This window comes from Falco naumanni, chromosome Z (assembly GCF_017639655.2).
Source record: "Falco naumanni isolate bFalNau1 chromosome Z, bFalNau1.pat, whole genome shotgun sequence".
Classification (NCBI taxonomy): domain Eukaryota; kingdom Metazoa; phylum Chordata; class Aves; order Falconiformes; family Falconidae; genus Falco; species Falco naumanni.
In genome coordinates this window covers 83371361-83397417 of record NC_054080.1, presented here as the reverse complement: position 1 = coordinate 83397417, position 26057 = coordinate 83371361, and the positions used below count along the sequence as shown (strand labels likewise).

At 39.1% G+C, this 26057-nt stretch overlaps 1 protein-coding gene across 4 annotated transcripts in view; it reads left to right on the top strand.

Annotated features, from left to right (window-relative positions):
- DYM (dymeclin) overlaps positions 1–26057 on the top strand; it is a 220029-nt gene that overhangs the window by 72269 nt on the left and 121703 nt on the right. For all 4 annotated transcript variants that reach the window (XM_040579681.1, XM_040579683.1, XM_040579680.1 and 1 more), the window contains 3 exons: positions 13048–13230; positions 17358–17536; positions 23464–23589. In XM_040579681.1, the coding sequence (XP_040435615.1) occupies positions 13048–13230; positions 17358–17536; positions 23464–23589 (488 nt within the window). The remainder of the gene's footprint in view (positions 1–13047; positions 13231–17357; positions 17537–23463; positions 23590–26057) is intronic.

The following is a 26057-nucleotide window of genomic DNA, read 5'->3' as shown; positions in this document are numbered from 1 at the left end:
AACATGGCCAACTGATTTTAACAGTTGTCTGAAATTGTGACCATCTGTGTTGCTTGTGTATCTCATGGTTCATGACTGGAACAGGTTGACATTACATTAGGAAAAGAATGATTGTGTTACGAAGTTTTATTGCAGATTGTTTCGGTAACTGAAGACCGCATTTTTAATTTTGGGCTTATGTTGTGTTTAAAGTGCAGCAGAGCCTGTTTGCATGGAACACCAGTAAATTGCCCACAGGAGAAGCCCTTGTAGTTGGAGGAAATTTGCACTTGACGCATGTGTTACAAATGTTTTTGTAAATGATGAGTACTTCATGATTCTGTCTTATTTATATCTTTATAGTTGATATAACAATATATATTTGGTAATTTATGTAAATAAGTTATGTTTAATTCATAGAAAGTGTTATTATGTAAGAATCATTTGTACGTATATATAAAACCCTCAAATTTATCTATTTACATTAAAAAAAATAAAGTAATATTTGCCTTTTTCCTATGGAAGAGGAATTCACGCTGGCAGCCCTGTTCTTTAAATACGCTTTAAAAGGATTTTCTTCCCTCTTTCTGAAAGGGAGGTTGTTCAAGGTGTGCATAAATTTGTGATGGCAAATGCTTGCAATTCTCTGGTTGCACAGTAAAGCAAAAACAATTTGAGGACAAGGTTACCAGGATAAATGCAGAGAGTATTCTGCAGTATGCTGGGAGCTATTTGAAAACTTTTGGCTGCAACTGTGCAGTAGATAGCAACCAGACTTTCAGAAATGTCTGGCAGTCAGCAGCTCCAGTTGTTCTTATGGTTCATACTTTATGTTCTACCAGGATCATTACTTGAGGATCTAAAACTTCTGCGGTGCATAAATGGGAGATGGTTTCTCCTGGAGATGTCTGTGTGTGGTGTATGGAGCACTTTTGGACACCCAACCCTTGAAAGACTCCTCACTTTTAATTTTCCAGAGTTTTGTTGAATTTAGAATACTGTCTTACCATTACACCATCTCCAGACTTAAAACACTGATCACTTCTAGTAAATTGTTTCTGCCCACCATTGACATGGCTGCATAGGCGTTAATGGTCTATGGTATTGTGCGTGTGATTGTTGTTGGACTTTTTTCCAAGAAGAATCACATTTTACTCTGACAGCTCTCTCTGTCAAAATATTAAAGCTGTTTATAGCTAGACCAATACCATCAATTCACCTTGATGGATTACACTGTACAGTCTTTAATAATTAACTGTTTTATAGTATACTACATGTAATTGCTGCCTTCATCTGTTTTGTTCTCTATACCTTTCTTTCAGGGTTTATACTTACTCTTCTATTCTCTATTATAAACTCTTAAAACAGGTAACGTGCTTCCCTCTATGCATATTACAATGCCTTGTGCAAAGGTAGGTGTAGCTCAGATTGTGGATAAGTACCTAGCAACTTCGTTGCCAAAGAAATAATGACAGGCAAGTACAGCTGATGACTGTTTGCTGGTTTTGTGTTAGTAAAAGTAACTTTGATGCTGGTAAGTAAAGCTAGTGTTCTGTTGTGTTTAGATGTTTGCATGTGCCAGCATTAGGTTTAAAGGTGTTGTTTAATTCAAAGTGCCTCCTTTTTGAGTGTGTTCGGATCTTAAAATCAGTTTCCCAGCAGTCCTGTGCACCTGACTTTTAATCTGTTGAGGGTAAATGGAGGAATGAATGTGAAATTATAAGATCAGGTATCAAGGTCACTACATCTCATCATTGTTCTTGAAAATTCTATTTTGTACTCGCGAAAACTCTTTGATTGCTTGTCTTCCTTCTCCCTTAATCTGGTTTTAAATGTGTAGGATTGGAAGGGATTTTTGTTTTCCATTTTATAAATGAAGAATTAGTTTGAAAATAAGAGATTCTGGAATCCTGTGGAAATATTTGTGTGTGAAGACCATGTGGACAGTCAAGAAGTGGAGCAGACTGCCCAGGGAGGTTGTGCCATCTCCATCCTTGGAAGTTTCCATGATTCAGTTGGATGAAGCCCTGAGCAACCTAGTGTGACCCCATAGCTGCCCCTGCTTGGAGCAGAAGGCTGGGCCAAAGTCCTCCTGAGGTCCTGTCCAGCCTGAATCATCCTGTGATACTATGCTCTGAAAAATCCTTTCTTCCTTTCTACTCAACTTTTAAAGCTTCTTTGGCTTTTCAGTTGTCTTCATCTGGTTTCTTTGAGCCATTGGTTTGATCTTGATAGTGTTTTTCTTCAGTGGACTAGCTTGACCATTTTGTTGTAAAAATCAATGCTGCAAGTAAAGGTTTCTCTCATATAGCCAAGATATTTTTTGAATGTGTTTCCATGTTTGTTTCTGTCCCCAATTTTTTCTGATTGTGTTGACAAAAAGATGGTACTGAAAATCCCACTCTTGGTGGCACATTCCCTATGCTCCCTCCCATTCTGACCACAACAATAAAGTACCAGGACAGTGCCCTGGGCAAAAGCCAGAGGAGTCTTCTATTAAAGTAAATCCCCCAAACAAAAAAAAAGACCAAAAAACAACTACTCCCCGCCCCCCCCCCCCCCCCCCAAGAAACATCAAGAAAACCCAATCCAGAAAAGCCCAGAAAACCTAACACTCCTTAGTAAGCACCAGCTCCTTTTTCATGCCTCAGTATGCTAGTTTGTTCTTGGCTTGAGGTTTGCTGTTCCAAGGCTGATAGTTGAGTCAGACAGTTGTTGTAAAATTGAATCCAACACTAGGTGGATTTTCAGTTTTTCCCACATTTCTCATACGTTTTCCTCTCTCTCACGCTCTTCTTTTCTAGCTTGCACTTAGTTTCCCGGGTTTCAAATAGCCATAATACTGTAGTATTGTGTTCTTATATAATACCATAAAACCTTTATTTTATTTTATTTTTATATTGTGGTCACATTTGCAGCTTCAGTTCTACTGGACAGTCTTCAAATGTGCAGCAGAAATATAGTTCCATCTCAGAAATGGTATTGCTTGTGTCCAAAGGAGTTGCAATAGGTGTTTCCAGCAGTGGTTCAGGAGTGGAGCTAATAAAAATGTGATGTTTTCCTTCCTTGTTTAAGATGTTCCTTTTCTATATTTGTTTTCTTTTTAATTTATTTCTTGAAGTGAATTAATAGTAATTAGAGTTATTTCCAACTTTACTTGGCAACTTTATAGGCTTTTGATTCAGGAATGTGGTATGTAATTTGCTTTACTTAACTCTTCAAGGTGCCTGTCACTAGGTCTGTCCGTTACTCAGATTTGTGTTACAGATACTAAAAATGTCCTCAGAGATTTCCAGGTAACAAAACTATCCCATTCTTCAGCATCTCTGTGCAAGTAAGAGAAGTAGGCCCCATCTGGAAATGTTAAATGTGTAACTTCAGTGGGACAGTGTAAAGATGTTAGCTTTGTTTATAAATATTTCTGTAGTTTTTCAGGTGAAATAATTTTTTGGGGGAGTGGTCTTTGTGCATTTCTGATACAGCTGTGATGTTGAAAGCTTTGACGGGAGTGCAAGTCTCCCACTGAGCTTCACACTTTTGGGAGAAGGTGATCTCCTTGCTTTGAAGTTTAAAACAAAAGAAAGTTAGGAGACCTAATGGAATAGATGGGAGGGGCTCCTGCTCTGAAAAAAGCCTGTATCATTTCGGGTATCACAGTAAAGAACTCCTGAGATCTAGTGATAAAGAGGGTAAATAGTTTAAAATTAAATAAATGCTAATTTTGCACTGAATTGAAGAATATGCTTGTTTATTGTATTAAATCTATGCAGTTTAGTATTTGTAATCTTTTTCAGTGCAGTGATGATTGAGAGGTCATGCAAAGTGTTGGAGCTGGGATTAATCACAGGAAGCAAAGTGGAAAAGACTTCAAAGAAGGAAAAAAAAATCTGTGTATATAATTTGGCTAGGCAACAAAGGAGACATGGCTGTGCCTTGTATTTAAAGGCTGTAAACAGTGAACTGGAGAAGAAATGTTTTATGGTATTACATAGAGCCACTTATAGAAATAAGTACATGAAGTTGAACAAAGTAATGCTTAGACTGAATATTAGGAAAGAAATCTTAATACTGAGGTTTATTAGATTATGGAACACTCTTCCCAAAGGATGTGCTTCAAACTCCATTACTAGTCCCTTAAAATTAGACTGGATAGAATAACAAAATGTACTGGAGGGAACACTCTTGCATGGGTAGGGGATGAACACAGTTACCTAATATGTCTTTGCATTGCACTTGCTTCCATGATTCATTTCCTGAAAAACTGCTTCCAGAGTGTGTTAATGACATCACGGCCCCGACCTCCTCGGACACGTTGGTGCTTCTCGGTGCTACAGCTTTCAGAGGGTTTATTTGCAGATTTGCTGGGCTCTTTTTTTCCAGTGGCTCCTATAGCTCAGCTGTTCTTCGCAGCTTTCCCGTTCTGCTGCAGCATCGCCAGGAGCAATGGGGACGGGCAAAAATCAGGTGCCTGGGGTGCATTTTAAAAATACAAAAAATACAGATACACACACATATATGAACTGGGCTGTTCTGGAGAGCCTGTGATCAGGAGTGGGCGGGCAGCAGAACTTGTATTGCAGAGCTTGGCTTCACAGAGGTAACTATCTTCTGTTGTTCTTGGCAAGTAGGATGAAATACTCGTCTCCTTTAGAATAGTAGTATTAGGTGTGAAAAACCTCTAACAGGTAAGTCATACATGGTCATATGTATTTCGGTGAGCCAATCTTAGTGGTTCTGTTGTGCTGATTTGATGAGAAGAATATAACTTGGTTTTAAAGTGTCTACCGCAATTTTTTTTAACATTTTAAGACCTCAACTAAAACATGCTTTTAAGCTTTCTATAGCATTGCAGTCACTTTTCTGTAGTAATTAGGAATTAAATACTGAAAATAAAGTATAACAGTAATAGTAATAAAGCACCTGAAGTAAAGCCCATGGCAATCTACTATGTACATTTTTGAGATCTGTTGTGTAAATTGCACAGCACTTTGCACCAAAGCCTAAGTGGTGGCTTGGTAGGATTTTAAGCCTAGATATCTGTTTCACACATTTACTCTTAAACATATCCTTTACTGTTCCTATATTCCAAACAATAAATAGAGTCAAGGTGGACTGGTACAGAGCTGTTGTCTCAAAATGCTTACAGCACTGCATGTAAGCTTTTAAATTTAGTGTATCTCTGTGTGAATTCTTGCTGCAGCCTGCTGATGACTTAGAAACCAGCTAGCCTACTGGTATTTAAAATGTGAATTTATCTTGCTAGACTGTATGTTGCCCATAAACTATTCATTTATAGTTGTTTTTAAAATGTCTTTCCTTCTATGTCTCAAGCTAGCTTGGGTTAATTCTGTTAGTCTAATGCCAGACGGTGGAGACCATGAAAAATATGGCTGAAAATTAAAAATTGTTACTTTTGTCATTTGTATTACCATGCAGACATAAAGTTGCATTTAGGGGAACTTGTGGCCCCTGAAAATGTTACTGCAATAAAAGAGTTAGTGCAAACAAAAAGTTACTGCCATATTTAGGGCAGCCATTTTTATGCTTCTGAGTTTTATAATTTCCCTACCTAAAAAATTGGCACTAATCAGATCCACTTTTTCAATCAGAGGTTGTAGTTTGTGTATCCATCAGTGTGGTTTTATGTTCCTTAGAAGTTTAATGTTTCTTCAGGGTGGAATACTTAACATGCAAGTTCATTAACCACATAAAAATTATTCTGTATTTTCTATACTTCAGCTTTGCTAGTTTCTTGCTGTAATTAATCTTCCAAAAACTTGCAGTGGGACTTCCCTAAAATTAGTGTAGCTGATGGTTTTATAGTCTTCTAATCAAGTATACCCAGTGCTCCTCACAATTAGCAGTTTTTAGTCGCTTAAATGAAGACCTGAAGTGTTAAGGACATGCTTATAAAGTGTAAAATGACTTTAACTTGAAATATTGTGAACTGCATCTTGATATAGCAATTGCCTCACTGATCCAGCCTCTCCTATTTATGATTCCATGGACCACTTTTTCCTCTCCCATTCATTATCGCATAACATCCCTGTGGCAACTTGAGAAATTGCTTACATGGAAAAGTAATCGTAGGAAAGTATTTATGTATTTTTAGCTTTCTTCTAACACAATGTAGCAGCTGGAAACAAGGACAAGAGCCAGCGCAACATGAACTGCCAGCTCTCCATAGGCCACCAGAAAAGTTTTCATCAGACCACGATGTGAGAACCATTGAATTGACTTAAGAAATGTGACACATATAATAAGCATTAAATAAAAAACCCCCAACCCTCAAGTTCCCAAAGATGCTGCTTGAATCTAATAAGAATGGAATAGTAATTGTGATGTTTTTGAATAATGTTAGTCACTGGTTTTGGTGGAGGAAGTACATGATGGTATCAATTAGATGCAAGGAAAATCACTTTTGCTTTAGGTCTTTGTAATCTTTATTTACTGCTGTCTTAGATGTTGTTGCAGTATTGAGCAGTCTTCTGGATACTGACAGTTTGATAAATAGGAAAGCAGGCTGTAGAGCTAGGACTTGATTTGAACAGATTACCAAAACATAAGTTAAGTCTGTTCTGTTGTGTGTTTAGGGTTTTTTTTGTGGTTGTGTGGCTTTTTTTTTATATTTAACATTTTTTTTTTTTTAGGGACTTCTCCAGCCTCATCTACTTGTGTTCTGTCCATTTTCGCAACAAGGGAGCAGGACTGTAATTTTTGAAATGTTAAAATGACAGGAAGAGATCAAGAAGATCTTTTGAAGGTTTTCATGTCTAATGAAACTCTTATGATTTCCTTTTCAGTCTCGAAAGCAGCCTGGGGCTGCACATCAATCTGGTGCACTTTGCAAAATAGTTTGAAAAGCAATAAAACTCACTGGCAGGATGCTAGGGATGTATGATAGAACTGAAGTGGTGCGTATGGGGCAATGAGAAAAGGATCCGCTCTGTTACCAAGCTCCAGTGAGGAGAGAAATGAGCGTACTCAAAAAGGCTATGCCAGCATTAATTGAAATTTAATGCCTATGCTTAAACTTAATGAAGGCTAGGGGGTTCAAAGGAAATCTTGATTAAGTTCGATTATTAATATGACTGCATTTGCAACTGCTATTAAATAAAAAAAAAATTTCTACTTTTCTCAGAAAGGCACTTTGAAATAGGTAACACCAGTTTTCTATTAGTTTAATGCTCATTCCAGGGAGAGAGCTCAGAGGGTTTATTTTCCAATCTTTACACTGAAGATGGTAAAGATGTGTTTTGTGGAAGAATTACAGCTAGTTTATTAAATACCCCAAGGAAGCTCACAAATCAATAATAGCTCACTGTTTGTTGATTCACTAACTTGAAATAATGGTATGCAGTGCTAGAAGTTCAGTTGTGTATAAATGTCAATGTTTTGTAATGAATACATTTTTAAAGTACCCTCTGTGCTTCTACTGGTCTTTTGGTTTTAAAATATCTTTAAAATCAAGCTCTTAAAACTTTGCTTCATCACATGGAGCTATAAATAAGTGCATTTAAACTTTTCTCCAAGTAGTACAAACAGGAACCTTATTTGTATCTTCTTGTTGTGTAACAGAGACCAGACCGTTAGGCTGAGAATTCTGCAGAATTGTGCTTAAATAAGTCTGGTGAAAGTTCATTTTCGGTGAATGTGTCATAATTTCATTTTTCCATTAAGTGTAGTTCCAAACTATCAAACCAGATTAAAGTCTGGAGTTTGTTTTGATGGCTATGAACAGTGTTTCTAGCCATCTTACAGAAGACCTCAGATTCTCTATAGAAAAAAGCCATTCCTTGCTCTTAAGCAAGACCTTGCTGTGCCTTCTGTAGCACTGTATGACCAGGGGGGAAAAGAAGCTGTGATGGGTAGGTTTGTGAAAAAGAAGGGAAAAATGGATCTGCTCATTACGTTTGAAAGGTACAAGTAGTCTGTTCCTTCTGAAAGGATCTGTGTTTTTTTCAAATAATTGGCAAAATTTTAATATTTTTCGAACTGACAAAAATTCTGGTGATGTGGTTCCATGTGGAACTGAGTCAAGAAATAAAGTTATATCAGAGAATTATAACTAAAAATAGATTACAAATATTTTGCAGAAAACAGTAAATTGTATAGATGAAATAAGTGATCCAAATACCTAAATGTTTGTCCTGGTTTTGGCTGTATTAGTATTAATTTTCTTTGTAGTAGCTGGTACAGTGCTGTATTTTGGATTTAAAATGAGAATAACGTTGATAACACGCTGGTGTTTTATTTGTTGCTGAGCAACGCTTACGCTAAGTCAAGGGCTTTTCAGCTTCTCATGCTCAGCCAGCAAAGAGGCTGGCAGAGGACACAGCCAGGACAGCTGACCCAGACTGGCCACAGGGATATCCCAGTCCATACGACATCATGCTGAACAATCAAACTGTAGCAAGCTGGCCCCGGGGGGTCGTGGCCCACTGCTCACAGTCTGGCTGGGCATCGCTCAACAGGTGGTGAGCAGTTGCACTGTGCATCACTTCTTTTTTATATTATCGCTATTATTTTTATTTTCCCTTCCTTTCCCACTAAACTATTGTTACATCAACCTGTAAGTTTTACTTTTTTTTTCCAGTTCTCTCTCCCATCCTGCTGGTGGGGGAGTGGGTGAACAGCTGTGTGGTGTTTAGCTGCCTCAATGATGTCAGAGACTCTTTTAGGATTATGGATTATTAACTTCATCAGTCTTACATTTAGATTAGAATTAGCAAGAAATTCTTTACCCTGAGGGTGGGAGGCACCGGCAGAGGCTGCCCGGGGCAGCTGTGGGTGCCCCGTCCCCGGCAGTGCCCACGGCCAGGCTGGGGCTGGGACCCACCTGGGCTGGGGGGAGGTGCAGGGGGTGGCCAGGGGGCTTTGAGGTCCCTCCTGACCCAAACCATTCTATGATAATTGGCACCAGAAAGGTGGTGTTTGGAACGTTTTCAAGAGTTTATCGAGCTTCAGAAGCACTTTGTCATGATGCTATTACAGGTAGTCTACCCCCTTCGTCCTTATCACGGTGCAGTGGTTTAGTTTTGTGAGCTCATCTTTGCCACTGCCCAGAGATACAGAAAACTTTAAGGAAACTTCTGTAATTTGCATTTCCCTTGAGATGTATACTAAAATGGCAAGAGAATAGGAGTAAATGAAATTTAAAGTGAAATTCAAATGTGAAAGAAATCTGAGCACTGTATGTTAAAAGTGTCTAGGCAAACTTCATTCCGTGCTTTTAACGATGCCAGGCAGCACTAGTGCAGTTACAGCTACCTACGGCTATCCTATGGACTTAAAGAGGAATTTTAAATGTGGGATTGTCTTCCTGTTATTCCGTGGGTTTTTTTTCTGTGATGTTCTGAAGAAGATTAATCTGAAATATGATTCTGGCTACTCTTTCTGTATCAATGTATATTCTTTGTATGTTTTCTGTTAACTATTAACTTCAGATCTGAAAGGAATGTAGTGAGGAGAGCTTCTCAGGGGTTGCAGCATAAATTACTCTGTTTTTGCTTGCTAAAAAAGTATAGCTAATACTTTTGATATACACATAAATGTAAAACCAGCTGTAGTGAAGTGATATTTCAGATATTCATAGAACCATAGAATGGCTTGGTTTGGAAGGGACCGTAAAGACCATCTAGTTCCAACCCCCTGTCACCTGGCCTTGAGCAGTGCCAGGGATGGGGCATCCTCAGCTGTTCTGGGCAACCCATTCCAGTGTCTTCCCACCCTCACAGGAACGGATTTCTTCCTAATATCCAATCTAAATCTCCCCTCTTCCAGCTCAAAGCCTTTCCCCCTTGTCCTATCGCTACAGGCCCTGGTACAAAGCCCCTCTCCAGCTTCCCTGTCGGCCCCTTGAGGTGCTGGAAGGTGCTCAAACGTGTTCCCAAAGCCTTCTCTTCTCCAGGCTGAACCACCCCAGCTCTCCCAGCTGGTCCTTCCAGCAGAGGTGCTCCAGCCCCTGGTCATCTCCATGGCCTCCGCTGGACTCGGCCAACAGGTCCATGCCCCATGTTGTGGGCTCCAGAGCCCCATACACTGGGAACATACAGAATACAACTACAAGCATTGCCTGCTTGTCTCTCTGTGCTCCCAAGCTGTTTATCTATTTAGAACTTTAATCTGCTGTTAATGATTAGAAAAGATATTTTCCTTAGAAATGTCTCTTTAACTTGGCTATGTTGATAGCACCGACCAGTATTTAGCACCTAATGTGACGTGGCATTTTGGAATGGAAGGGAATATTATGAACCAATTAGCATGGGATTGCTTTTCTGGAGTAATGCGCTTGATAACAAGAGAGAAAACTTCAGGAGGTTACTTGGGTCATAGATCAAGATGCAGATTTCTCTTGGATGTAGTTGCTTCATTCTTCCCGGTGGAAGATTCAACTTACTCGCCAGTATTTTAGTCATATCCCTCTTTTCCCAACTATTGAGGAAAGGTGTAGTAATAGCAGGTGCCAGACACAAGAAGGCTGGGGTGGTAGAAAATGAAAAGTGAGAACTACACTAAACGTCAAGAATGGGAATGTGCCAGATTTGTATTTATTTAATGTACGATGATAAATATATGTTTGTTTTTTGGTTTTTTTTAAAGAAAATAATTTCTTTCATGTTACCAATCTGGGTAACTCATGTGAGTTTAGAAGCTAAGTTCATGGTCAGCATTTTTATTCAGCTTCATTCTGATTTAAGGACAGTGGATCAAAAATACAGTGATAAAGTATTATTAAGATAAAGGATTATTAATGTAACATGAAATTTTTGCTAAGAAGGCTGTAATTGTTGTGCTTTTTATTACAAGAACTCCTTCAAGCTGCTTAACATTGAATGGCATTAGTTCCCTTGCCCTTGACATGGCAGTAATTGCCTTGCAATTGTGTTGATGAAGGGAGAGCTGGGTTATTACAAAATCTAACTATATAATTATGTTTGAAGAAAAATACTCTTCAGCTGGCTTGAAATTTGTAGGGCTAAGAGTACTTTACATTCTTTTAATTGGTTGTGCTATACTTAATTTTACATTCAAATGGCTTACAGGTTTTTATCCTTTGCACCTTGAATCTCTCTGGCTAGAAGAGTGAAAATTAAAGTTTCTCTTTTTTTTTCTGTCGTCTTCAAGAAAGTGTGTTATAATTATTAATTTTTACTTTAGGCGTTAATAAATAAAAATGAGGTTTTTTAAGTTTAGATTATTTTTTTGTGCTGTATAATTCAAGACTTTGACCTATTAAATGAATAATTGGATTAAATGCTCACTCTCTGACATAAAATTTCAAGGTACACTGAAAAATAGCTGCTAAGAGGCATCTGGGGGCAAATATAATCCAGTGTGGTTGGGGAGGGGCTGCTTCTTACCCCCTGGGAATGTATCAGGAGTGATAAATGTGATAAAGGTAGAGGCCCAGTGACACTGAAGAAGTCATATGCCACCATAGTCATGGAGGGGGCAAGTTTTATTCTTTCCCCAACTTTTTGCCCAGTAATGCTGACCCTGCAGCATCTCTGCTTCAGTTTTGGTGGTGGATTTTTTTGTTTGTTTTTTTTTCCTTCCCCGCTGTGTATTATAGTCTCATGAGTAGGGACAAGGAAATAAGGACTTACGGACTTGCTGGAGAGGGCTGAGGGGACTTCTCTAATCCTCCCCTGCTGCTCCTTCTCCCTTCCAGTCTCCTTTAATCGGTATTTGGGCACATAGCTGGTCAGCTTGGTTCACAAACACTGCTGTAATTAGGAACAGGAATTTCAAATACAGTAGTTAAGTTTTGGAGGTAATTTTTGTAATGCTGTAAGGATTAAATATGAAAATGACTCTGCATCTCAGGCTCAAACATCAAAGTTTAAACAGTATTTTTGTTTTGTAATGTAATGAGAGTTTTAACGAGCAGCCTTCAGGTGCTTTATACTGGCTTTATACTTCATGCCTTAATACTGGAGCTGTATATGAACCATAAATATACACCTAGATAAAGTGTAAGGTATGCTAACACGCATTCTTATTGTAGTTCACGAGCAAAGAACTGAGAGCTGGTGTGGAATGATGAGCTGTTTACATTTTTGTACCTAATGATTTTCTGTGGGTGTAAAATGAATGAAGTTTTGGTGCTTTTGTTACATGTGTAGTTTCGAGGCAGTTGTGAGACAACAAAAACTTGCTTACCCAAGAGGAATCAATCAGACTGTTTGTTTTTGACAGCATCAATAGTGATTTGTCACTTCAAACTTCTTATTTCTTTTCAACTAGATTTTTAACTTCAAATTATTGTAAACAGTTTGTACTTTATACCTTTATATCTTATCTGAAACCTCTTAAAAAGGAGTTTCAGAGTAGGGTAAGTACTTCCAGCTGGAGTGCTTTTTCAAATTGTTTCGTCTTTTTTAGGAATGCAAAAATATGAGGCTGAGTTTAATAATACCTTAAAATTTAAATTTAAATTGCTGTTGATCCTGTCTTTTTTTCCCCAAGAGGTTTATTATTTACTATTATGTTGTGTACCTACAATAATGAGCAATGATGATGATTTCTACAGGACTCCCAATTTTTGGATGTTCTAGTTTTGCAATATTAGTTTTTGTTACTGTGTTTTGTCTAAATTTTGCTGAGTTTATGAAAAATAGAATATATCAGAAAAATGATGCATGATGGACCGGGCTGGTTTTATTAAGAAGGTAACATAAAAGCTCATTTTCCTCTATTAATAAGTTAGCATTATCAGGATTGCTGTGTGAATCCTTCAGCTGGTATCTGCTCTGTGTTTAAGGTTTTCCCCCTCACACATATGCTTGTGTTTCACTTCTCCTAATTTCCTTTTCATATATTCCTGTGACTTAATTTTCTCCATTTCCAGTAATCTTTCAATTCCTACCTCTCTGTGTCCACTGCTGTGTTACTCCTGATATTTTCATATGGAGAAATCAAGTACCCAGACCCATCATCTCATTGTACAGGGGCGATTTGTTTTCTCTCTTCTCTCTACCTGTGTGTCAGATGCTCTTTTCCTTTCAAGGAGCTTTGTTCATTAAAATGGGACCAAACACGGTATTCTTTATCTTTTCTTTCTAGCTGGCCTGTGGACAGTCTTCACGCTAGGTGGGGTGGGGAGTAAACCAACGCCGCACCTGGAGCAGTGCTCCCCTCTAGCGAACCAGAGTCTGCTGCTTCTGCTGGTCTTGGCTAATCTGACCGATGCTCCAGATACACCGAACCCCTACAGGCAAGCCATTATGTCCTTCAAGAACACGCAAGGTTTGTATTCCTTCTTATTTCTAAGCATGAACTGATGAAAGTGAAGTGTTAATTTGCTGCAACTACTTAGAGGTTCTCTTTCCAAAATCTGGTTTCCCTTCAGCCAGCCCATGGAAGAGCTGCAATAGTATGTTTTCTTCTGGGAGTTTTGAGGTGGAGTTCCTCAGCTGCTGGAATTTAATGGAAGGGGCAGAGGGAGAAGCATGCTCTTTCCTTCAGACTTGAAATATTTTAGAAAGCTTCATAATTTCATAGAATATAAGTTATACTGACCTCTAAGTAGGTTGGTTATTCAAGAATCTGCAGGAGTCCCCTCAAACTTTATAGCACTTGGGGAAATTCTGTTTATCTGGAGTCATGTTCCTGAGAGCCAAGATAAGCAATTGAATTGCAAACTGGACTGATTTGCTAACTGCATTCTTGTATTGCAAATGTGTGGAGAAACTGGTTAATGTAAACACTTTGATGAGACTTGAGTACAGGGAAAGTTTCAGAGCTGTTTCAGTGCTTGCCTGGTTTTTGAGAAGGCTGCTTGCAGTCTGTGTATCAGGTAACTGCAGATGTGATGCTGGACTCAGTCCCCTGCTGCAGAGAGTCTTGCTTGCGATGCAGTAATGCCCTAACACAGCTTGGACTACTTAGCTCAGCTTTCAGGCAGCTTTCTTTTCATATGTATTTTATCCATACACTTAAATCTCTCTGAGTTTTAGCCACAGGGTTTTACCTTTCCTTGGCTTCACAGGGTTTGACAGTATGCACAGAGCTACTTGGCACAGCTCAAGTGCTACATGGTAACCTGTGAAGCCACATCAGTGCCTCTGAATTACTCGCTTTATTCGTATGCCTTTAACCATTAAGTTTTTAGAAGGTTGAGCTCTAAATTCATTCACGTTTACCTAGGAAGTTTCTTTGGGTTTTGAGGATGGAAGATTGTTCTTTTAAAGAAGAAGTCTTAGTTCTGAAATGCCCCTTTGATTTATTGGATGCTGTTAACAGGCAGTGGAGTTCAAATTCTTCATACAGTTTTTGTTTTGTTCTTTTTTTTTAAACTGCAAGCGTCTGTGAATGTTTTATTTTGGTTGAGTTTGTTTTGTGGCATCAGTAATGAGTAATGTATTTCATTGAAAACTGTTACACATGTACCATTATAAAATTTTAAAAGAACTTATGCTATGCCATAGTAGCATGAAAAGCCATATTTGCTCTATGTGTACGTTTACAGAATGACTTACTGTTTCCCATAAACCTGTTTTCGCTAGCAATACTCATATAACTGAGCTTAAATCTGATTCCTGTGGACGTTCTGAGGGGCTGTGGTAAGAGGAGAATTACATGAAAAAGAAAGGCTGGTTGCTGTCCTAATGATCTATAATATGTGACTATAAAATGAAAACTGGCTTTTTTGTTGAAGTAATGCATATAATTTGAGACAAAAATAATACAATTCAGGATAGTTTCTTCATTCTGCATGGTCTAGAATAGTTTAATTTTTATGTTGGTCAGTTCAACATTCTGCAGAATACTACAGGATATATTGCGGTTGCTGAGAAGTTTCTTTAATACTGTTTAGATATTTGTTTCTTACAGTTTTTAAAATATGCTTTAATAAAAAAGATAGTGAAGTGCTATAAATACGTGGCACAAGTTAAATATCCACAGAAGCAAAACCTGAAAGTGAGTGGACACTCCTCAGCTGATGAACCATGGCATCAAGTTGCTGCTTAATAGAGCACGTTGAATTGATGCGATGTTGCTGTCTACATCCAGATTTTCCCTATTAAAGAGAAACACTCACCTAAAGCGGGATGGCTTTAAACCAATCGGTCCATAATCAGGATCAGTGATTGTAGGGGTCTTGGGGCAGCAAGGGTAGTTCAGAAAAGACAGGTTTGGGGCACTCCTCTGCCTGTTGTTATGTCGTTGTAGGGAGAGGCAAGGTTTCCATCGCCGATGGGCTGCATCTTGCCTCTGTGTGTGTGGCAGTGCCTCCCGACTCCTGCAGAAAGGAGAAGCGTTTGCTCCAGTGCCTCCCACTGAGTTCAGCTAAATGGCTGGAGCTGTCATCCCTCGCCCAGGCCAAGAGAAGCAGCCAGCTCCCTGGCATGTTGTCTCTGCTGGGCCCCCAGGAACCCAGTGGGAGCCAGGGCTCCTGTGGGGCTCCCACAGGTCTTCCAAGTACTTTTTCCTTCCGGAGAGGGTGGAGATGTTCTTCAAAATAAGTGACAACTACCACATTCTTCCATGCTGAAAGTTATTTAGAAACTTTGCTAAGAATACAAACTACAAAGAAAGGGGAAGGACAGACGCCCACATCTCAGTGGGTGCAGTGAGCTTTTGTGTGATCAGTCCCTACCAGTATAGAGATTTGTCCAGAAGAGTGGAAAAGTTTGGTCAGAAACCATGGGAGTATTCATTTACACAGCCAAATCTGTGTTGACTCATGAATGCTGGCCATGGGCACCTGGCGTGGTGACACTGTTCTCAGCATTTTCTGTGGTGATGCAGTCTATAACATCTGAGAAATCTTTCAGGATTTGAGGAAGAAGAAAGATTTGGATGAAATGCAGTAGCTGCTGCCTATTATGCTGGCTATGGAAATATAGTTGGCTGTAAAATGGCTTGTTAAAAGGCAGGTTTTGAAATTTGCATTGTATTTCCCCCCTGCCCTTTAGTCTCCTGAGTCTTTTCTTCCTTTCCTTAAAATCCCATCTGTCCACAAATCACTGTGCAGGAGGAGTAGTAGTACTGTCATGCTGTTTGATACAGCAGAGCTTTCCTAAGTTAATGCGTTTTTAATAAATGATAATTCAGAAATCTCTAGTGTGGTGTTGTGGGAACAGATGAATTGTAATTGAATTCTTCAACTTTGGACATCCTGCTTATAGTAATATGGAAATTTTTAAGTCCAAACCTTTAGTATATTGGAGTATCCAAACTACTGTTGTTCCCAGAATATCATCTTGCCATGAAATTGCTGTAATTTTTCCATATGCATAGCTTGTTTGTGTGCTCAGAAAAGATAGCTTTTGTATTCAGTTGCCCAGATGCGGAAATAAATCAACTCAAAAAGGCAGACTCGTCCTACTTCATGTATCATCACAGAAGATGCATGTTTTGGTTGGATGTTTTTGAACAGAGCTGGACAGGAAAACACTTTATACATATTCCTGTGAAGCTTTTTGAGAGCTGAGAAATGTACCTGCTCTGCGCTGGAACAAAACCTTGTACTCTCAAAGGTTTTTGTGGAGAAGGCAAAGGCAAAATCTCTGACTTGGGGAGATTGGGAGGCTGAATAAGGACATGAATCTGCCTTTCTGACATGAGTGCATCATCTGTCACACTAGCTTTTTTCCACTGGAAATTCCTGACTGTTAGAGATCTGTGCTTATGGACGTTTTTGTTGAAACTGGTAAAGCTTCTTGTGTAAAGGTTCTGTGAACAGAAATCTCGTTTATTCTCACTTCCAGCTCTGGCACAGATTGTATTGTGCCATGTGAACATGAATAAACTGCTGTTGCTTTGAGGGATCTTAGACTGTACAGTGTGGTCTTTTAGACTACTTAACCCACTGAACTCCCCACCACACTTGCATCTTTAGGGTCCTGACAACACCTATGTTTCACTGAAAATGTACTGATAGCCTTGACCTATGTGTATCTGCCCTTCATGCCGAGAAATGGATAGGAGATAACACCTTGATGCTAAACCTGAGAGTTTGGGGTGCAGGGTTTGGAAACATGAATCATCGATACATGGGGTCCAGAGAAGATGCTGTAGCTGCCCTCCTTGCCGCAGCTCCTGGGACTGCCTTCCTTTCTAACAGTGGAAGCCATTTGGGTGAACAGAATAGCTTTTTGAAAAAAGATGAGTGTCTGTGCAGAGGCAGTGGTCTTACTGTTGCTTCTGTGGGTGGACAGCCTCAGGTTTTTGGCATGACAGAAGCTTCATGAGATCCTATTAAGGCTTATGACTATCAGTGGTAAGAGTCATGGATGATTTTTATTTCCTCCTTACTGTGATGTCTGTATGAAATATTTTGCCAAGAGATTTTTATAAAGTTAACAAATACCTGGGTGGTAAATGTATTTCTTCATTATTTTTTTATTATTATTATTTCTTTATTTCAGATAGCACTGCTTTTTCATCATCAAATCCACACGCCTTCCAGATTAATTTTAACAGTTTGTACACAGCTTTGTGTGAGCAGCAGAAATCTGATCAAGCAACTCTTCTTTTATACATGCTTCTGCATCAAAATGGCAATGTACGGACGTATGTGTTGGCACGAACGGACATAGAAAGTCTTGTAAGTATTGCTCTGCTTGCCTTACACTCATCATGAGGGGTTGGTCATGGAAACCTGAGTGTCACCAGCTGCCACAGTCCCCTGTTCTGTGGTAGGGGCAGTAGGTTCTGGCTCACTTATTCACCATTTCTAGCTCATTTATTATGTCATCTCAGGTGTATGATGCTAAACCTGTCACTGCAGTAAAAGACAGTACTGATAAAGCTACCAGGCTGTCTTTGATTCTGTGCTTCTCGGTGTCGCTCTTAGTCTGATCCAGGTCAAACCTGCTGACCTCTGGGCATGGTGTGAAGAAACCGGTAGCAGATACCATTCTATTCGGTATTTTATTTTTCTTTTTTAGGTATTCAGGCCAAAAACTTACACAAGCTTACTGAGTGCGTACAGGGATAATAGTTAACAAAATGAGCTGTAACTTGACTAGCTTGCCAGATGTCTTACAGGGTTGACCTGCAGCTGAAACTCCTCAAGGAGCAGCTGACAGATTTTATAGAAATGCAACTGTAGTGACTTTTTAGCTGCTTTAAATAGGATTGTGGTTAATGGCCAATGTAACAGACACCTGGTACAGTTTTTGTAGGTTATTAGCTTATGCTCCCCACTTCAGTAATGTCACAAACCACTTTAACAAATCTTACTTATTAAAAAGCATTCCTTTAATAAGATAATGGCTGTCTAGGGGAGTTGGTAACGGAATAGAGAACCCTTTCCATTTTAATATTTGAAGTCTTGCCAGATAATTAGATCCCTTGCCTATTTGATGGCAGATATGGAATGAGCTTGGTCTCAGTCCAAGTTCTAACAGATGTAATGCTAAAATCAGAGTTGATAGACGCCACTGTTGGCAAACTAGGGTGAGATGGCTGGATATTGAATTGATTCAAGACTGAACTTTCGTGTAGTCCGCTGCAGATTATCTAGGTGAGGCCTTAGTCATTTTGCATGAATTCTGCAAACAAATGGTCATGTTTAATTTCCTGGGCTGTTGGTACGTGATATGACAAGTTTCACAGCTGCTAGCCATATCAATTTACTTCATCTTTAGAGAAATAAAGGTTAGGTGTTTGCATTGTTTTATAATTATGATGTCTGATATATTGTAAAACTTACAGAAAAAGCATGAGGCGTGTGTGTCAAAACAACTCCAGATGCAGGTACTCAGACGCTCTGCAGTGTGGGAGATTTTCATATATTATCACCTATCTTTCCTCCTCCTCCTGAAAAAAAAAAAAAGGCAGAAAATAACAGCAGTAATCAGCAACACTAAATGCTTTGTGAGAAAAGCTGAGAAAATTGAGAAAAGTATCACTGAAAAGTCAACAGTATGTTTGATTTATTTTTTAATACCAAAATTTGAAACTTTGTGCTCTTATTTTGCTCTTCATGCATACTGTTAACTTTTTGTGATCACTGCTGACACATTACTGACAATTTTCTAATCATCTTGTTTTTAGCCAGCTAGTAGGTAAGGAAGAGCAGCAGTCAACTGAGAAGAGCAGTTTTAATTGCTTAGTAACGCACGCTGAGCCAGACACAAAAAGGATTGGGGTTGGGAGGGTTACTGGACAAAGAAATCATGATCTCTCAATTACAGCCCTGCTGTGAAAAAGGCTAATTCAGTCTTGGGCTTGTAACGAGGCGAAGGGATAGGAGTAATGGAGCTGGTTATTTCCTTCCCTATATGGCAACTGCAAGAGTGGTGCTAACATGTTGCATACTATTCTGGTGGTGTACTGCCATACTTTGTAAAATATTTACAGGCTATTGAAAAATGAAGAGAGTGTAGAGAAAGATTTTTTTTTTCTTGCTTTAAAATTAACAATAAAACTGTGAGAGGCTTAGAAAGTTGGGCAGGAAAGAGTTTAGGAAGCATCAGGATGTGTACATGCGTTCACAAGGGGAAAGCCTTGAACAGAAAGGACTCTCCACTTCCAGAGAGGAGTGGTAAGAAGTAAAGACTGGAGGTTGAATCCCACAACTTAAGAGATATAGGAGCAGAAGAGTTAAGGTAATTAATCCAGAGGCAAAACAGTGTTCTCTTTGGGTATCTTTGAAGGAGAGTGGGTGTCTTTTTTGAGGAATATGGCATAAGTCAGCGGCCTCTTCATGCAGAGGCAGCCAGGTGAAATATAAGGGTGCTGTATGAGAGGTCATGTCAGCAGTCAGCCGAGTGCTCATCTTAAACTTTTAGGGGTTTTTCAGGTTGTTCCTGTTTCACTGCCCTCAGTGCATCACATTTGTTGTGTTTTCCCCTATTTTAATTCTTCTCGGTTTTGGTGCCCAGGAAGTATCGCTAGCAGATGCTATGTGACATTTCCTAGGGGTTTTTGAAATGTGCCTTTGCTCTTTTGTAACTTTATTTTAATTTGTAAATTGATTCATTATGTTTTTCTTAACTGTTATAATAGACCGTGTCTCAGCTTGCTTCCTAATTTTTATATGAATTTACCTGTGTCTGTTATAGATAAATACCTTTATCTTCTTTTGGGCTTTATAATGCTTTACCATTAGTAAGGCAGTGCATCCTTTTTGCTCTTGTAATAAGTCTGCTTGGTAGAATTAATGTTTGTGTGTCTTCCATAACTTATGTCACTTTGTATACTTTTATAAAATAATTGGGTTAAAGATCTGATGCCATTAGGGATGTTCACATTCTGGAATTTGGCTATCTTATTGAAAGTACCAGCAAGGATTCTCCAGGAATGGTGGGACTGGTGAAACAGGGAGCCATCAGCAATTTTTTTCGTAAGCATAGAGTCATGGTCTGTAGGTGGGAGAACGTTGAGCCTTTTTCTGTTTGGAAGATCAGCCATCACCCATATCGCAGGTAAAAATACTGGTGAGATACCTGCTTATAAGAAATAAGCTATTTCTTTGGAATATGTTTATTTTGGATGCTAAGTTGACATTGCATTGCTGCTCAACTTGACTGGACTGAAATAAGGTATATGATGATGTATTTGTATCAATTGATGGTGTAGCAGTATTTTTTCCTGTGGTATAAATGTGGCTTAAGCATGTTACTTGTGTGGCTATGCAGTCTTGTGTTTTGTTGTATACTAAAGACAAGCTATTTTAAAACTCTTTGCTGGGGAAACTGTTCCTGACCTTGGACTGAATATAGCACCTGCAATTTTCAGTGTCTGTTTTTACCTGCCCCTTATTTTGGGGATTAAAAGTAACTTTTTAATGGTGGCTGTGTCTTGCCAGTTAAAAGCTGCTCCTGATGGAGCAGCGTTAGTCATAGTCCAGTAATGACAGTTTAATGATGATGAATAAAAGGGCCAGCGATACGAAAGGAAGTGGTTATTGTCTTCTCAGTGTGTAGCTGGACAAAGCCGTCGTGTAAGAAGGTAGATGTATAAGCTTTAGTATGTGTGTACAACATAAAAGTGTATAAAAACATTTTTGGTTACAATTCTGGATACATTTTAATATAATTAATATATTTTATATTATAATACATATATAATATATGATTAAAATTAAAAATAGTCAGAATATAAAATTCAATTAAATTTTGATTATATTAAATTATGTAGTGGCTTGCCAGATAGTTTTTGTTCTGAGAACAGTAATACTTGTCCTAAAGGGGTGTGTGCCTCAGTGATCAGTATACAAGGAAAGAGTGTTTGAAGGAGGAAGAGCTGTAGCAACTGTATGAATTGATTCAGTTTTCATCTGGAAATGGCAGGTAGAGAGGTTAAGTTGCTATTTGCACCCTTAAGTTTTGCCTGGTATGTAGATGGAGAGAAGTCTGAAAGAGGAGTGGGAAGGAAAGCATGGCTGGGGAACGGAGGTGGGAGGAAGAGGTTTGGAAAGCTCTCAGGGTGTGTTTGGGGCAGGAAGACTGAGTGCAGTGATCTGGAGAGCCAAATCGGTCTTCAGAGTGAGGGTGATTTCAGTAGCTAGTATACAGTTTTAGTGAGAGTACTTCCCTGTGTCGGCCCTTACGGAAATGTCTGCAATGTCTCAATGTCAGAATCAAGGTACCCGTTTTTAACGCAGCTTGTAGCAGCACGCTTTTAGGACTTGGAGTGCTTAAGGAACACAAACTCACTTTTTCAGCTGTAGTTTGACCTGATAGTGGTGTGCCTAGACAGAGGAGATATGTTGGGCCATTCTGAAGGAATACATTTCGGCAGAGTGCTTTGTATGGTGGAGTTTAGCATTAACCAGACTGGATCACAGTTACACTGAAGGAGCGCAAGGCATGTACTCTATAAGGCAGTATATTCAATTTTGAGTAGCTGTAGAAATTAACAGACACTGCTATTTGGGAGCTGTCTTAAAAATACAAAGCTCTTCCACTGGTTACTTTCAGAAATGATTTTGTTGCTCTCCCTGCAAAGTCAAGTTGTGAATGCAGTTCTTGGTAGTTTTATATTGCTTCCTGCTGTATGAAGCTTATCGTAATGCTTGGACTTGGAAATTACTTTGACCTAACACAGTGCAAAGCTACGTGCAATATAAATATTGGAGATGGAAATGATTTGAACAATGGCCTAATGCAGTGATGTTTGTTTGCTTTTTCCCCCATCCAAGGGAAAGGACTAGTGTTTTTTGCTATATGCCGAGTAGGTACTCTGGGGAAAACCTGGTTTTCACTCAAGACCTATATTCACAAAACACAAAGACATGGACTCTGGTTTCAACTAGAGAGAGAAGTTTGTGGAGGATCCTTTGAAATGGTAAAGGAAGGATGGTTGCAATGTGTAAATTTTTTTTTCTTTTTCTTTTGTTGTGGTATTGTCTTGACCCTGGCCAAAGCATCTGTCAGAAGGTTTTGTGGCTTCCAGCATGTAGGTCAATCTCAGTGGTTTTAATAGAAACAGTTGTGTGTTTTAATATGTTCCAACTGCTTTGGGACTGGTAGACCGTAAGAGAACATTCTGGTAACTTCAGAACTTTGTGGAGCACTCGGTGTCCTGGCCACTCACCAGAATAGGTTTCACATGATTCATCTTGCTGTACTCAGCCTGTTTTGAAAAACAGCAAGTCTTTAGGTGTTGAGAAGCTTCTTGGAACAAATTCTGCATCTCATCTGCTATCTTGGAATTGAGAGTTTTCTCCAGTTCCTTTTTCCAGGCTATTTTGTGATTTAGGCCTATTTCTGCAGCTCAGAGAAGCCATGTTGTACTGAGCCAGTGGAAAGCTCATTTTCAGTTGGTAGAGAGACGTTTGCATCTGGATTAACTTTAGACTAGCATCCAGGTATGCTTGCTGTTGCAATGAAATCTCATTTTCATTATTATTGCAAGACTTTGGCTTAAGCTGTTTATCCTGGTGGAAATGTTGCAAGACCTTGGGCTGAACTCTCATCGTAATGTCAGTTCTCTTTGGCTGCATATTGTCTAGAATTGGAAAAACAGGCCTTTTCTAGTCTTAACCCAACCCAGACTGGTTCTTTTCTGGGATTAGCTCCACACACCAAAATGAGATTTGAGTTTCAGGTCTCAGAATGCCTCTGTGCACCTCAGCTCCAATATGCTTGGCTATGTTTGATGAGGAAAGTCCTTTCAGACCAGGCTTGTGGTAGAACAAATGGTTAGAAACATTTTTTTTCCTCCTTGAAATGGTGAAAATCTTGTTTAACGCTTTTATTTTCCCCATAGTCTAGAGGGGAGCTAAAGCTTTCAGAGCCTATGGTAACTGGTATGGCTGGAAATCTCATTTATTAGGAATTGAAATTCCATGTCTGACCACAAGAAAGAATTTGCTTAGACTCTCTTGTGGAGGCAGAATGAAACAGATGGAAGGTGTTTGAACACTATACGTCACTATTTAGGGGTGGTTATTTCTAGAGGGAGGAATTGCTATGGTATTGTTAAGGGCAGGGTGATACACAGGAGGTTTAGAGACTCCTCTGGTTATTGTCTGAGGTATCTGAAGAGTAAACTGATGCACACGTTTTTCTTCCCCTACAGGTTCTGCCAATTCTTGAAATTCTGTATCACGTTGAAGAAAGGAATTCACACCATGTTTACATGGCTCTTATTGTTTTGCTGATCCTTACAGAGGATGATGGCTTCAACCGATCCATTCATGAAGTGGTGAGTTACAGTTTCGGTAAATAATTCTTGAGCTTTAAAAATTGTTTAAATATTTATTTTTATAGAGACATATCTGTATATCTGTTTCCTTAGCAGAGGCTGTATGTGTTCATCCAAATTTGGTGGCATATACATATACGTATTTCTTTCATAAGGACTAGTAACATGAAGAGGGAAGAGTAATTTCAAAACTTTCCTGAGTGAAGTGAACAAACATGCTCCCTCTTGTAGAAGAGATGCTGCATATACCTCTACTTCTGTGTCTTTTTGTGTGTGTGTGTGTGTTTGTGTTTCCTGTTAAAAATTAATGTAATAATAGCCAGGCAGGCTGCCTCAAAGATGCTGAGTGTTTGCCATAGAAGTGGAGGGGCTAGAAGAGAGGAAAAAAACGGAAAACCTTTTTTTTCTCCTGAAAAACTTTACTTAACCAGTTTGATACAGTTAAGAGGAACTTTTTGTTGGAGTTTTATTTTCCAGACTGAATGTTACTTCCTTACTTGGCATTTCTTCTGTCTTTCTGCTAGATTAATATCTATTGTATGTTGTCCATACAGTATGATCCAAATTTTGACTAGCTTTGATGGGCCTTGACCATCTGTGCTGCAGAATACGTTGGACAATTATGTTCTCGTTTCCAAGCTTCTAAAGGCTATGATAATGCGGAAGATGTCTGCATTGGTGTTACGTACTTTTTTGACTGGGACACGGAAACTCTCTTTTGGGGTTATGTGAAATGCAAAAAGCTGGAAACAAAGTTCAAGGTATCTAACCAGTACCCTTCTCCCAGGTAAATTTCCAGCCTGTTTTGGAAGAAACTGGTGGTTTTTGCTGGTGCCAAGCAGTAGAGACTTACAGTATTTACTCTCTAAAATTTCAGATTTCCTATGGCTTTTATGTAGAAAGCAAGAAGAGATGGTGTTTATATGCAGTTTGATGGTAGTAACTTCTAGGAAGCAGCTTTTAGGAGGAGCACCTGTAGTAACCATGCAGATGACTGAAACATTTTCCTGAAGCTTTCTTCTGTCTCACCTTCATGTGCCTTGAAACCTACATGTACGCACCATACATGTGTGTGGTATACGTTTTGGGGCTCAATATCACTAAGTCATTTAAATTCTCTCATAAATTGAGCTTGTTGAGGCTTAGAATGCAGCAGACAAAATTTCACTCCTGCCTTGCATTCATTTTAAAGGCTTTACACGTACTGAATAAGTGAAAGTGGAAGATTTCCCTAAAATTTGTTAATGAGGATCCAACTGTGGAATGAAAATATAAATCAAGTTTTCTTGTCCAGTTTATTCTTGCCTTTGCAGCTAACCCTGCCAATATAGCAGTAGTGTTTTCTGTGTAATGTGGTTATTAGTTTACTACTTCCATTTTAAGAAAAACAAAATAAACCTAGAAGTTCCTTTTACCCTGAACTGATCTTTTTTTTCCAATCCTGCCTTTGCTTCTTCCATTTTCTTCTCAATTTAATCTTTGATTTTACTTCAGATTTTCATGTAACTGCTTCTTTCTTTTACTTTGTGGTTGTCTTTCCCTACTCCACAGTGGTGCCTGGTGAGAAGCATCCGTTCATTGATAGCATTGTGCAGCCAGAGTTTTGCTGGGTTTGCTTCTTAGCTAGGTAATGAGAGGTGGCTGTACAGTGCCTGAGCCTGCAGGCTTGTCTATGCGAACTGCTCCCATCAGCCCTACTGCAGAAAAAGCTGTGAAATAGAATCTTTTACCATGGAAAGCCAGTGGAGTGCTATGACACTGCAGACGGTAGATGTGGAATGACCTTAATTCTTCCTCCTCTGTTCCTTTGTTCTTTCTCTCACCCTTTTCTCCATTCTCTGATGGATGGGGCATGTTTCATGCCAGAGGAGAGGGCAAATTTGGAGGCAAAGCAGAATGCTTTTCCACCCTTGCAGTGCTTTTCTTACTGAATTTGTAGGCTTTTTCTTGCCCCATGCTCTCAATCTTGGTGACATGTGGATGGATTGGATGCAGTGAAGGAGAAAGGGGACATCTTCCTTGTTCGAATCTTAAACTGCGCACTCTGAAAGTTACCTAAATAAACTACAATATAGATGAGTTGATGACTGTGATACTAATTCTTAAGTATTCCTTATAGGAAGGATTCCTTACTTGTAAAAAAATCACATTATGTTCACATTATGTTAAACTTCAGAAAAATAAAGTTCCCTTCTTGATCTATATGATCTATGCCGTTGCTGAACTTTACAGAGTGATGTGGATATCAAAATAACAAAGATGTGAGCATCGCATCTTTGCTTGTGAACTGTTGGGGAATGTATGGGTAGTGGATTCCTGCAGATCCCATGATGGAGAAAAAGTGTAGTTAGTTCCCCACTTTGTGGAAAAAAGATCCAAATCGTACAGATAAATCACTTCCCCATGCCCATCTTTTTGAGTTATTTAAATGAAAGTTTCCAGGTATGACATGGCCAAGTTAACTATTA